The 14,908-nt window shown below is 40.3% G+C and overlaps 1 protein-coding gene across 3 annotated transcripts in view; it reads left to right on the forward strand.

The window, feature by feature from the left end:
- Positions 1 to 14,908, forward strand: part of LOC129499895 (uncharacterized) — an 80,530-nt gene continuing 65,622 nt past the window's right edge. For 2 of the 3 annotated variants that reach the window (XM_055309935.1, XM_055309934.1), the window contains exons 1-2: positions 1 to 374; positions 12,617 to 12,715. In XM_055309935.1, coding sequence (XP_055165910.1) covers positions 58 to 374; positions 12,617 to 12,715 — 416 coding nt within the window. In that variant the 5' untranslated portion in view covers positions 1 to 57. Of the gene's footprint in view, positions 375 to 12,616; positions 14,044 to 14,908 lie in introns of those variants that run through there. The other variant, XM_055309933.1, reaches the window with a different exon arrangement.

The raw sequence follows: 14,908 nt of genomic DNA on the forward strand, positions 1-14,908 counted from the left end.
CCTGCAGGCCTGTACCAAGCCCACTCTCACGGGCGGCAGCCAACTTGGCAATCCCGGATGGTCCCGGGAGAAGCGTCTTCCCGGGGAGCCCACTGCCGGGGCGCCAAGCGTCGCGCGGCGGTTCACTCCGCAAACATCGGGGAACCTGTTGCCCAGAACTGTAGAAGCGCGGGGACGGGCGAGGGAGGAGCTGGGCACGCGCTGCGGGGATTCCCGGGAAGTGTCGCGCAGAGCCGTAAAGGCTGTGGTTCCGACGAGCGAGACGCCGGGTTCAGGCACACATTCCTTTGCCTCGTCGCGCAGCGCCGTGAAAGCGGCGGGAGGACGAGGGAAGCGCTCAGCTCCGGAGCTGGGACTCGGGAAGAGTCGCGTAGGTAAGAGCTGCCGGCCCCACAAGGCAGGTGGCCCCTCTGCCGCTTCGCGTCTGCCTGGTCGCCCCTGAGGAATTCTGAGTTTGCCCCAGCTCCGGGCCTTCTCGGTGGCGGTTAGTGCCGGGCTGGTCGAGGATGTGGGAGTTGGTGGGTGGAGCGGCTGCTTCCGCGAGCCGGGGAGGGGTCTAGCGGTGTTCGGAACTTGGGCCATTAGGAATATGTGTTTGGGCCAGGATTGGGCTGTGTCTGCAGGTGAGACTGTTTGGGATGCTGAGTAGGAATCCACGAGGAGGGCAGCCCGGGTGGCTCAGCGGTTTAGCGCCGCCTTCGGCCCAGGGCATGATCCTGGAGACCCGGGATCAAGTCCCACGTCGGGAATCCCTGCATGGAGCCTGCTTCTCCCTTTGCTTGTGTCTCTGCCCCTCTCTCTGTGTGTCTCTCATGAATAAATAAATAAAATCTTAAAAAGGAATCCACGAGGATACGGGGGGTGGAGAGAGGTGCTGTGACTCCGGCAGGTGGGTCAGGTGATGGGACAGGAGGCTCGTGAGTATACGAGAGCGATAAACCGCTGACGTTCCTCTTTGACCGGTCAAAAAAGCAGTATATTTCACATGTGGAGCTGCAGCAAGCATTTAAAGTAGATAAAAACACGTTTATTTCAGCATGTGTGCAAAATCCAAATTTGTTTTTAAAGAAAGAATATTTTGCCCCTATTAGGCCCCTATTTTGGCTAAAGCTGTGAGGGAAGATGTTCACTCTCTTCTTTGATGGATATTTGGGGATTCCAGGGATTTGGTCTAAATTTGCCAGCTTTGAGCTAAAGTAAAGCAGTTAGGTTCACCAGGCAGTGTGTACAAAGAGCTCAGAGTTGAGGAAGATGGCGAGTGCCTAGGTCAGATAGTGTGCTCATTTTCCGAAGAGAAAACTGCTTCAGAATAGAGGCTGAACACAATCGGACATGTGGCTCGACCAGTTTACAGTTCACAGACCACTTAACACGTTCTGTGAAGATTTGTTTTCCATTTATTTTCACCGTCATTATTCTTCACCTGATTATAAATAATAGAATCCAGTAGGATAGTTGGGGATAAAATTTTACTGATGACTTTATTAAAACAATAGTTTAAGGATGTAATGGAAGTAAAGACCCCCTTTCCCGCTTTACAATAGATAGTAATAAGAATAGAAATAAACAACCTGAAATAAGACCTATTTTAGGAAAACTATGAACAGTGTAGCCTGAATGGCTCAGTGGTTGAGAGTCTGCCTTCAACTTAGGGCGTGATCCTGGAGTCAGGGAATGGGGTCCCTCACTGGGCTCCCCTTGGGAAACCTGCTTCTCCCTCTGCCTGTGTCTTTGCCTCTCTCTATCTCTCATGAATAAATAAGTAAATAAATCTTAAAAAAAAAAAACAACTGTGAACACTGCAGAAAAATGTAAACCTTAACTAGAAAGACACCCTAACTGTATGTAGGGAGAAACATTAGCTATCAGTTCACAGGACCAAAAAAATAAATAAGGATCTAAAACAGCTAACATAAAGTAGATTTTATACACAAATCTTGATTTTAATACTGTGATAGGAAGATAATACCATCTTCTTAAGTGCATGTGAAAGATTCATAAAACTAATAATACACTTTTTTTTTTTTTTAACTTATTCATGAAAGACACAGGCAGAGGAGGAAGCAGGCTCCCTGTGGGGAGCCCAATGCAGGACTCCATCCCAGGACCCTGGGATCACGACCTGAGCCAAAGGCAGACGCTCAACCACTGGGCCACCCTAATAATTAGGTGTCCCTAATAATACACATTTCAAAGAAAAAAGTAATTTCCAAAGAATAAGAGTACACTTTTACCCAAACTAGAAATTAATTTTTCAAATGACATATACCTGGAATTTAAGAAGCTTCCAAAAATAAACTCATCCAAAGAAAAAAATGCAAAATGATATTGCAAATTTTAAAAGAAAATTGATAAAGCACAAAATGTCAAAAACAATACACACTTAAAGCAATTAAATAAAATTTTATAGCCTTAATTTTTTTTTACAGCCTTAAATTCTTCTTCTTCTTCTTTTTTTTTTTTTTTTAAGATTTTATTTATTCATGAGAGACACAGAGAGAGAGGCAGAGACACAGGCAGAGGGAGAAGCAGGCTCCATGCAGGGAGCTCGATATGGGACTTGATCCCGGGACTCCAAGATCACGCCCTGGGCCAAAGGCAGGAGCTAAACCACTGAGCCACCCAGGGATCCCCAAAACTCTTTTTTTTTTTTTTTTAAGATTTTATATTTATTCATGACAGACACACAGAGAAAGAGAGGCAGAGACACAGGCAGAGGGAGAAGCAGGCTCCATGCAGGGAGCCCGATGTGGAACTTGATCCGGGGGTCTCCAGGATCACACCCCAGGCTGAAGGTGGCAATAAACCGCTGGGCCACCGGGGCTGCCCATCCTTAAATTCTTAAGACAATAAGAAAGAGAACTAAGATTTCAGTTTAGGAGGAAAAAAAACCAACAAAATAAACCAGAACAAAACAGAAGAGAATAAATTATAAAAGTAAATTGCAAAATTAATAAGGCTTAAAAGAGAAATGAAAAGTATATAAGTGAATAATAAGTAAAAAAAATGAAGTGTAATAAAAACCAAAATAGTCCAACCACTCACCATAAATTAAGAAAAAAATGAAAAAATGAAGAAAAATATAAGAAGTGACCAGGAGAAATAGCTGTGAAAGAGGAAATTTTAATGGTAAACTACTTTCACAATTCTGTTTTTTAAAAAAGACTGATTTATTTGAGGGAGAGAGAGTCCCAGGCAGACTCTGCCCTGAACTGAACTGGAACTTGATCCCACCACCCCAGAAACATTACCTGAGCCAAAATCAAGAGTTGAAGGCTTAACTGACTCTTAACCCAGGCATCCCTATTTTTACAATTTTGTGTAAAATAATAAAATGAGAGTAAAAATAAAGCTTTGATAAATTAGTAGATTCCTAGGAAAATCCATTTATCTAAAATGACAAGTTATGGTGAAAAGCATAAATTTATAAACAGATTTTGTTAGAAGAAATGTAACCTCTTACCAAACAGCATCAGTCATAGAAAGTTTCACAGAAGAATTCTACCAAGAAGATGGAAAAGCTGTAGTTAGCTTTTCCACATAAAATATTTGGGCCAGGGGATCCCTGGGTGGCGCAGCGGTTTGGCGCCTGCCTTGGGCCCAGGGCGCGATCCTGGAGACCCGGAATCGAATCCCACGTCGGGCTCCCGGTGCATGGAGCCTGCTTCTCCCTCTGCCTGTGTCTCTGCCTCTCTCTCTCTCTGTGTGACTATCATAAATAAAAAAATAAAATAAATAAAATAAAATATTTGGGCCAAAAGCTGAAAGAAAATATACAAAAATAACTGTAGACAAATCTCAGTAATGAATATTAATTTAAAAAATTTAAATATTGGCAAAACCCAACAGGATATTAAAATAAAATCTCACCATGTTGAATTCATCCAGAAATGCCAGGACACCTCAATATTTGGAATTGAATCATCATAACTAATCATATACATATATCTAAGGAAAAATGTCATAGAATTTCTCCTCGAAGCACTTGAAAAGATCTTTTACAAAGTCCAACACCCATTTCCTCCTTTTTTTTTTTTTTTTTTTGGTGGGGCTTGAACTCATGACCCTGAGATCAAGACCTAAGCTGAGATCAAGAGTCTGAGAACCAACAGAACCACCCAAGCGCCCCTCAACACCCATTTCTAACTTAAAAAAAAGATCACTGCAATAAGTATTGATATATCCCAGGCCTAAGACAATTAGCATCCTTAATATGTAAAACAATAGAAACATTTTCTTAAGTTCAGAATCAAAGCAAGTATGTTAACTTTTTACTTTTGTCATTAGCCAGTGATATCAGTGAGAAAATAATGAGTTGTATAAATTTAGAAAGAAGTGAAACTATTTGCAGAAGAAATAAAATATATCTAAAATTTTCAACAGTCAATTAAAAAAATCCTGAGTGATGCATCAGGATTTTATTTTATTTTATTTTATTTTATTTTATTTTATTTTATTTTATTTTATTTTATTTTATTTTATTTTTTTGCATCAGGATTTTAAATACATAAAATTAATAGCCTTCATTTTATTTGAAACATATGTTATGACAATAAGGGAAATCTCAAGATATTTTTTGAAAAGAGAAGACACTTAAAACCAGAATGTAAAAATGTAGAAGAAGAAAACTTAAATAGACTTTGTCAAATGCTGTTGTAAAGATACCACTTCTTTCCAAGTTGATATAGAACTTTAACATAATTCCCCAAACAAGCAAACAAGGTTTCATGTTGGAGATAAAAGCTGAATTTGCAAAAAATTTAACAATTAAAAAGCTGGAAATCTTGAAAAGGACAGACAGTGAAGGAGGTTTTGCTAACAACATAGGCTAGATTCTAAATAATAGTAACATTATAGAGCTAGAGTATGAATAGACAAGGGGAATAAAGCATAAGTTCTAGAAATTGACTGAAGTATATTTGGACAGTGTATATGAACTATGGCATAAAAAATCACTGGGGAAAAGATGAATTCTTTAATATCATTGGGACAAGATAACCATTTTGATAAAGATAAAATTGAGTCCATACTTGACAACATAAACCAAAACAAATTCCAAGTATGTTAGAAATCTAAATGGGGGCAGCCCCGGTGGCTCAGTGGTTTAGCGCCACCTTCAGCCCAGGGCCTGATCCTGGACACCCAGGATCGAGTCTCATGTTAGGCGACCTGCATGGGGCCTTTTCTCCCTCTGCCTGTGTCTCTGCCTCTCTCTTTCTCTCTCCTCTCTGTATTCTCATGAATAAATTAAAAAATTTAAAAAAATCTTTAAAAAAAAAGTCTAAATGGGAGAAACAGATCCACGCAATTACTAGGAGAAAAAGAGAATTCTTTCATAACATGAGTATGGGTGAGGACCTTTTAGTAAGGGGCACCTCGTGGCTCAGTGGTTGACCGTCTACCTTAGGCTCAGGTCATGATTCCAGAGTCCTGGGATCGAGTGCCATATTGCACTTCCTGCAGGGGGCCCACTTCTCTCTCTGCCTGTGTCTTTCCCTCTCCTTCTTTGTCTCTCATGAATAAATAAATAAAATCTTTAAAAAATCTTTTAAAAGATAATTAAAAATGCAACTGATTAAAAAACACTATGGAAAAAATATAATCAGAATAAGATAATGAATTTGGAATAATATTTGCAATTACTTCACAAAGGGCTAACACACTAACATATAAAAAGTTTCTAAAAAAAGTTTCTTAAAATTTTCATTTGTTTTGTTTTTATTTTTTTAAAGATTTTATTTATTCATTCATGAGAGACAGAGAGAGAGAGAGGCAGAGACACACAAGCAGAGGGAGAGGCAGGCTCCATGAAGGGAGCCTGATGTGGGACTCAATCTTGGGACTCCAGGATCATGCCCTGGGCTGAAGGCGGTGCTAAACCGCTGGGCCACCAGGGCTGCCTGTTAGGGACATTCATGGACATGAAATTCTTTTCATTTGTGTCATTTTCAATTCTTTTCATCAGTGTTTTATATTTTTAGAGTACAGATAGGTTAAGGTTATTTTTAGGTATTTTATTATTTTTAGTGCAATTGTAAATGGGATTGCTTTCTTAATTTCTCTTTCTGCTATTTCATTATTAAATGTATAGAAATGCAGCATTTCTTTTTTTTTAATTTTTATTTATTTATGATAGTCAGAGAGAGAGAGAGAGAGAGGCAGAGACATAGGCAGAGGGAGAAGCAGGCTCCATGCACCGGGAGCCCGATGTGGGATTCGATCCCGGGTCTCCAGGATCGTATCCTGGACCAAAGGCAGGCGCCAAACCGCTGCGCCACCCAGGGATCCCCAAATGCAGCATTTCTGTATGTTGATTTTGCATCTGATGATTTTACTGAATTCGTTTATCAGTTCTAGCAGTTTTTTTGTGAAGTAATTTGGGTTTTCTATACATAGTATGTCAATTGCAAATAGTGACAGTTCTATTTCTTCCTTACCAGTCTGGATGCCTTTTATTTCTTGTCTGATTGCTGTGGCTAGGACTTCTAGTACTTTGTGGAATATGAGTTGTGAGAATGGACATCCTTGACTTGTTCCTGACCTTTGGGGGTGTTCTCAGTTTTTCAGCATTGTATATGTTAGCTATTTTTAAAATATATATCTATTATTGAGATATGTGCTTTCTAAACCTATTTTGTTAAGTGCTTTTTATCTTGAATGGGTTTTTTTACTTCATCAGCTGCTTTTTTTTGCATTTAATATACTGGACATGATTTTTTTTTTTTGGTATAGTCATGATTTTTATTCTTTGTGTTGTTGTATCACATTGATTGATTTGCAAATATTGAACCATCCTTGCATCCCAGGAATAAGTTCCACTTGATCATGGTGAATGACATTTTTGATGTATTCTTTGTTCCATTTGCTATTATTTTACTGAGGATTTTTGCATCTGTTGTCAAAGATATCGCCTGTAGCGTTGTTTTTTTAAGTGTCTTCATCTAGTTTGGTATTAGGGTGATGCTGGCCACATATAATACACTTGGAAGCTTCTCTTTCCCTTTGTTTTTGGAATAGTTTGAGAAAATAGGTATTCTTTAAATGGTAGAATTTCCCCATGAAGCCATTTCTTCCTGGACTTTTGTTTGTTGGGAATTCTTTGATTACTGATTCTTTTTTTTTTTAATTTTTTATTTATTTATGATAGTCACAGAGAGAGAGAGAGAGAGAGAGAGGCAGAGACATAGGCAGAGGGAGAAGCAGGCTCCATGCGCCGGGAGCCCGATGTGGGATTCGATCCCGGGTCTCCAGGATCGCATCCTGGACCAAAGGCAGGCGCCAAACCGCTGCGCCACCCAGGGATCCCAACTGATTCAATTTCATTGCTAGTAATTGGTCTGTTCAAATTTTCTATTTCTTCCTGACTCAGTTTTGGGAGGTTATATATTTCGAGGAATTTATCCATTTATTTTGGGTTGCTCAATTTGTTGGCATATATACTTTTTTGATAGTAGTCTCTTAGAATCCGTTGTATTTCTATGGTATCGGTTATTTTCCCTCTCTGATTTAGTTTATTTGCCCTCCTTTTTTTTTTAAATTTTTATTTATTTATGATAGTCACACAGAATGAGAGAGAGAGGCAGAGACACAGGCAGAGGGAGAAGCAGGCTCCATGCACCGGGAGCCCGACGTGGGACACGATCCCGGGTCTCCAGGATCGCGCCCTGGGCCAAAAGCAGGCGCCAAACCGCTGCGCCACCCAGGGATCCCCTTGCCCTCCTTTTTTAAGTTCCTCCCTTTGTTGAGTCTGGCTAAAGGTTTATCAGTTTTGTTGTTTTCAAAGAACCAGGCCCTGGTTTCACTGATCTGTTGTTTTTCTATTTTGTTTATTTCTGTTCTTACTTTTATAATTTTCCTCCTCCTACTGGGTTTAGACTCTGTACTTCTTTTTCTAGGTCTTTTAGGTATAAAGTTAGATTGTTGAGTTTTTTGTCTTGTTTTTTGTTTTGTTTTTGAGTTAGGCCTGTATTGCTATGATTTCTTAGAACAAATTTTCCTGCATCCCAAAGATGCAGGACTCATTGTGTTTTTATTTTCATTTGTCTCCATGTATTGTTTTATTTCATCTTTGTTTTTGTTTTTTAATTTTTTTTAATTTATTTATGATAATCATAGAGAGAGAGAGAGAGAGAGAGAGAGAGAGAGAGAGAGGCAGAGACACAGGCAGAGGGAGAAGCAGGCTCCATGCACCGGGAGCCCGACGTGGGATTCGATCCCGGATCTCCAGGATCGCGCCCTGGGCCAAAGGCAGGCGCCAAACCGCTGCGCCACCCAGGGATCCCTATTTCATCTTTGATAATCTTGGTTGACCCATTTATTGTTTAGTAGCTTGTTATTTAACTTCCATGTATATTTGTTCTTTCCATATATTTTCTTGTGGTTGATTTCTAGCTTCATAGCATTTTGGTTGGAAAAGATGCATGATACAATTTTAGTATTTTTGAATTTGTTGAGACATGTTTTGTGGCCTGACATGAGTGACTATTCAAGGGTCTGTTCTCTGTGCACTTAGGGGGGAAAAAGTGTATTCTAGCTTAGTATGGAATGTTCTATATATATCTGTTAGATCTGTCTAGTCTAGTGTGTCATTCAAACCCATTGTTTCCTTGTTGATTTTTTTTAAGATTTTATTTATTCATGAGAAACAGAGAGAGAGGCAGAGGTACAGGCAGAGGGAGAAGCAAGCTCCATGCAGGGAGCCTGACGTGAGACTCGATCCTGGGTCTCCAGGATCAGGCCCTGGGCTGAAGGCGGCGTTAAACCACTGAGCCACCTGGGCTGCCTTGATTTTCTGTTTCTATGATCTGTTCATTAATGTAACTGGAGTGTTGTAGTTCCCTACTATTTCTGTATTACTATCAATTTTTTGCTTTATGTTTGTTAATAGTTGCTCTATGTATTTGGGTGCTCCTGTTGGATGCATAAATATTTATTGTTACAGCTTTTTGTTGGGTTGTTCCCTTTATGATTGTGTAGCATCCTCTTTTTTTTTTTATTAAAAGATATATTTACTTATTTTAGAGAAAGAGCACACACGTGTGTGAGGGGGGGTGGGGGTGGGGAAGAGAATCTTCAAGAAGACTCTCCACTGAGTGTGGAGCCTGAAATGGGGCTCAATCCCAGGACCTCGAGATCATGACCTGAACCAAAATCAAGATTCTGCATCTCAACCAACTGAACCACCCAGGCACTCCTCTTTGTTTGTCTTTATTTTAAAGTATATTTTGTCTGATAGAAGTATTGCTATCTCAGCTTTCTTTTAGCTTTTGTTTGCATGAAAATTGCTTTTTCATCCCTTCACTTTCAACATATATTTGTCTCTGCTTCTGAAATGAGTCTCTCTCTTTTTTTTTTTTTTTAAAGATTTTATTTATTTATTCATGAGAGACACACACACACAGAAAGACAGAGGCAGAGACACAGGCAGAGGGAGAAGCAGGCTCCATGCAGGGAGCCTGATGTGGGACTTGATCCCAGGTCTCCAGGATCGCGCCCTGGGCCAAAGGCAAGCACTCAACTGCTGAGCCATCCAGGGATGAAATGAGTCTCTTGTAGGCAAGTATAGATTTGTCTTGCTATTTTTTATCCATTCTGTAACCCCATGTCTTGAATGGAGTGTTTAGTTCCTTTACATTCCAAGTAATTACGATTGGTATGTACTTATTGCCATTTTGTTACTTGCTTTATGGTTGTTTTAGTAGTAGTTCTATTGCTCTTTTCTCATGGTTTGCTTTCTTTAGTGATATACCTGGGATTCCTTTTTCTTTATTTTTTGCATATGAATTACAAGTTTTTGATTTGTGGTTACCATTATAGGTGTATACATGACATATTCTGCATATAGCAGTCTCTGTTAAGTTGATGGTTGCCTAAATTTGAATTCTAAAAGCACTAAATTTTTACTTCTCTTTCTCCCATGTTTCAGGTATATAGTGTCATACCTTGCATCTTTTTGTGAATCCCTTGACTGATTTTTATAGATATGCTGAATTTCATTGCTTTTGTGCTTCTTAATTTTCTTCCTCCTGCTTATGGTCTTTCCTTTCCCACTCACACAGTCCCCTTTAATTTGTCTTGTAAGGCTAGTTTAGTAGTGATGAATTCTTTTAATATGTTTGTCTAGTAAATTCTTAATCTTTCCTATCCTTAATGGCAGACTTGCCATTAAGTCACTGTGAAGTGGTGCTGGCTTCTATTGGAGTTGTTTGCACACTGCCATGCTTGTGGCGCTGCTTTGAATGGACTCTGGTAACGATATTTTGGAGGCTGGGAATCTGCAGAACATGGGGGTAGGGTGCAGTGCCCTTAAAGTCTCTGCCAGTCTGCTGTGTGAGGCGAACTGCAGCCACCTAGGAAGACCATGGAGGCGGAGATGGAAGGGGTGAGTCCACAGAAGGACACGGGCCTGCCTGCACTGTTAGGAAGCTAGAGGGTGTTCAACTGCGCTGGGTCCCATAGATGTCCCTGTATCTACGCTGTGGTTTTGGATGTTGGATGACACTCACCAGCTCCTTTGCTCTTGAAGACATCTTCCAAAGATTCCTGCCCCTCAAGCACCCACTCTGAAATTAGTAAATCTTGTATTCCCCAGGCATTTTTGGAACTGCTGAGTCTGTGCTGTATTTCAGTGGGGTTGTTTGTTGTGCTTTTTTTTTTTTAAGACTTTATTTATTCATTCCTGAGACACACACACACACACACACAGGCAGAGACACAAGCAGAGGGAGAAGCAGGCTCCACGTAGGGAACCTGACGTGGGACTCAATCCCAGATCTCCAGGATCAGGCCCTGGGCTGAAGGCAGCACTAAACCCCTGAGCCACCCAGGCTGCCCAGTTATGCTGTCTCTTTAAGGGCAGAGGTTCAGTTTACTTTTACTGTCCTGCTCTCCCAGAGCCTAGGTCACTGATTTTTAAAATTTTAGGTGCTAAGGCCCACTGGTTGAAAGAACTTGCTAAATCAGACCCCCTTGGTCTTCTGAGTCAAATGGTAAGAGGATTTGTTGTCTTTGGGCAGGTTCTCATGTCTGAGGTGCCTGGAGAGAGCATCTGCTTTATTCCTCTCTCTTCGCCCTTGGCACCCTTCTGTGGACAGTCCTATGGGTCTTTTTGGCTCTAGACCGCAAGTCCACCTTCCTGCCCTCCTCAATGTGATCTCTTCTCTACATTTAGCTGTGGAGCGCCTATTCTGTCAGGCTTCAGTCACTTTCTGGGTTATTTACACTGATGCAGGTATTACCTAGTTGCATGCATGGGGAGAGGTGAGCCCAGGATCCTCCAATTCCACCATCTTCCCAGAAGTCGTGAAATGCAGATTTTTTATTGCTTTTGTATTATGCAACTTTACCAACCTTTTTAGTTCCAATAGTTTTTTCCATAGTCTGTAGAGTTTTCTGTATTAAGATCATATCACCTGGGATCCCTGGGTGGCACAGCGGTTTGGCGCCTGCCTTTGGCCCAGGGCGTGATCCTGGAGTCCCGGGATCGAATCCCACGTTGGGCTCCCAGTGCATGGAGCCTGCTTCTCCCTTTGCCTATGTCTCTGCCTCTCTCTCTCTCTCTCTCTCTCTCTCTCTATCATAAAAAAAAAAAAAAGAAATGTTAAAAAAAATAAATCTTAAAAAAAAAAAAAGATCATATCACCTGTATAGAGAGACAGTTTTACTTCTTGTTTTCTAATTTGGATGCCTTTTATTTTTTTCTTCCCTGATTTTTTGGCTCAGATTTTCAGTATTATGCTCAATAGTGAGTGGCAAGAGTGCCACTATAATTTGAGAGTTTTTTTAAATCACCAAAGGATGTTGAATTTTGGCCAGTGTTCTTTCTGCATCTATTAAAATGATGAGAGTTATAGACTTTCTTCTAGTAATGTATCACAGTGGTTGATTTGCATATGTTGAACCTTCTTTGTATCCCAGTGATAAATATCACTTGATCATGGTGAATTGTCCTTTTATTTTTTAAAGATTTTTACTTGAGAGAGAGAACATGGTGGGGGGGTGAGGGGGAGGGCAGACGGAAAGGGAGAAACAGACTCCCTTCTGCTTTACATGGACTTTTTATGAAATGATCTTGTAAATGTATTTTAAGATTTCTTAACATTTTCTTCTTTCTAGCTTACTTTTTGTAAGACTGCAGTATGTAATAGATGTAACATACAAAATATGTGTTGACTTATTGAAAAGGCTTCTTAAGAGTAGGCTATTAGTAGTTCAGTTTTTGGTGAGCAAGTTACAAGTGGATTTTTGACTTCATGGGGGGGGGTTGGCACTTTTACCCCAACATTGTTCAGTTGTACTTAATGCCAAGTAGAAAAGTTAGGGGAAAACGATAGCTACCAAAAAATGGGGCAGGACTGTGGAAGATCCAGCTCCTTTAGAAATGCAGACCTGGGTCACAGGAGAGGTGCTGGCAAGGACCAGAAGCACATATATATGTAACAGGTATTGTTGAGGTGCCAGTTACTGTCTTCTAGTTCCACCCTGTCCTTTACTTGGCATCCATGTTCTGCTTTGCCAGCTGGCTCTGTGTTAGCCAATAAAGGATGCTAGACAGAAACGGTAGACTGCAGAAGAGGGGGGATTAACTGACTCCTTACTGTCTTTTCACTTCTCACAGCTTCATTCTCATGACGATCCTTCACGCTTGCAGTGGCGGTTCTTCCCGAGAGCAGCAGTCAAACCCAGTTTGCAGCTTTTCCAACACATGCAGAAACAGGTACACTGTGTCAGCCCCAGCCATCACCCCACAGAGCTTATCCAAACCTAGAAATTCCATTACTGGCCAGGTGGCAGCCTTTCCCAGGAAAACTGCATTCATTCCCTCAGCCCAGGGAAACTGTATTCAGTACCTTGGAGTTCTCAGCTGTGGTCCTGTGATCAGGATTGTCCCTTTCTCCTGGGAACTTGCTAGAAGTGTAGATATTTTGAAGCACCACCTGGTCTACTAAGTCCATAACTCTGATGTGTGATCAGGAATCTATGCTTAACAAGCCCTCCACCTGAGCCTAATGAATGCTGAAGTTTGAAAACCAGTGCCTTCGAGTTCTCAGTTCAGTCTTGGTTGCCTAGTTAATAGTTATCATTTAAAAAAAAAAAATTTCATTCTGTTTAAATAACTGGTGTGGGACACCCTTATAGAGTAGCGTTCTGCCAAAATGCATAAAGAAGTGTCAACAACCAAGTTTTCTTAAACTCTTTGAGAAAATGGAAGAGGGAACTTTTCCCATGTCATTCTGCATGACACATTACCACAGATATCACTAGCAAAGATCAGTAGCCCCTAAGAACACAGATGCAAGAATCCTAAAACAACAACAAAAAATAGTACTTTGCATCCAGCAGCATATTAAAGTGGTTATGCACCATGACCAAGTGGGATTTATCTCAGTAATTAATGAAAGGGGGATCATCCTATGAAGATCAATCTGTGTAGACACCACATTAATAGAATGAAGAATAAAACACAATCATCTCAATGCAGAAAAAGCATTTAACAGAATCTGACATCTTTTCCTAATTAAAAACAAAAAGAACAGTACTCAACAAACAGTACTCACAAACTCAAACAAAAAGAAAAGAGGGTAACTTCCTACAACATGATGAAGGGATTCTATGAAAAACCTCCAAATAGTATCATACTCAGTGATGAAAAGCTGAAAGCTTTCTCCCTTAAATCAGGAACAAGACAAGTATGCTTGCTTTTGCCACTGCTCAACCATAAGTTTTAGCAAGAAAATTAGGCAAAAATAACTAAGAAATACCTAACTGGAAAGGAAGAACGTATATCTGTTTGGAGATGACACGATCTAATATACAGTAAACCCGAATAAGTCCATAGAAAAAGAACTACTGGCACTAATAAGTTCAGCAAAGCTGCAGGATACACCGTAAACACAAAAATCCATTGTATTTCTGTACACTAGCAATGAACAATCTGAATGGAAAGATACCGTATGGCCGTAGGAGGGCTTAAATACTGTTCACATAGCAACAGTACCCAAAGTGATCTATGGGTTCAGTGCATTCTCTATCACAATAGCAACTGCTTTTCCTCCCTCTCCAGAAATGGAAAAGCTGATTTTAAATTTCATATGAAATTTCACATGAAATGAGAGACACTGGATAGCAAAACAATCTTTTTTTTTAAGATTCTATTTATTTTTTTTTTAATTTTATAAATTAATGTTTATTGGTGTTCAATTTACCAACATACAGAATAACACCCAGTGCTCATCCCGTCAAGTGTACCCCTCAGTGCCCGTCACCCATTCACCCCCACCCCCCGCCCTCCTCCCCCTCCACCACCCCTAGTTCATTTCCCAGAGTTAGAAGTCTTTATGTTCTGTCTCCCTTTCTGATATTTCTCACACATTTCTTCTCCCTTCCCTTATATTCCCTTTCACTATTATTCATATTCCCCAAATGAATGAGAACATACACTGTTTGTCCTTCTCCGGTTACTGTGGCCAAGTTCAAAAAGGGTGTTGCCTGAGTTCTCCTCTGGGATTTTGATGGAATCTTGTCTCACATTTAGATCTTTCATCTATTTTGAGTTTATCTTTGTGTATGGTGCAAGAGAGTGGTCCAGTTTCATTATTCTGCATGTGGATGTCCAATTTTCCCAGCACCATTTATTGAAGAGAGTGTCTTTCTTCCAGTGGATCGTCTTTCCTCCTTTATCGTATATTAGTTGACCATAAAGTTCAGGGTCCACTTCTGGGTTCTCTGTTCTGTTCCATTGATCTATATGTCTGTTTTCGTGCCAGTACCACACTGTCTTGATGAACACAGCTTTGTAGTACAACCTGAAATCTGGCATTGTGATGCCCCCAGATATGGTTTTCTTTTTTAAAATTCCCCTGGCTGTTTGGGGTCTTTTCTGATTCCACACAGATCTTAAAATAATTTG

This window comes from Nyctereutes procyonoides, unplaced genomic scaffold (genome assembly GCF_905146905.1).
Source record: "Nyctereutes procyonoides isolate TBG_1078 unplaced genomic scaffold, NYPRO_anot_genome, whole genome shotgun sequence".
Lineage (NCBI taxonomy): Eukaryota > Metazoa > Chordata > Mammalia > Carnivora > Canidae > Nyctereutes > Nyctereutes procyonoides.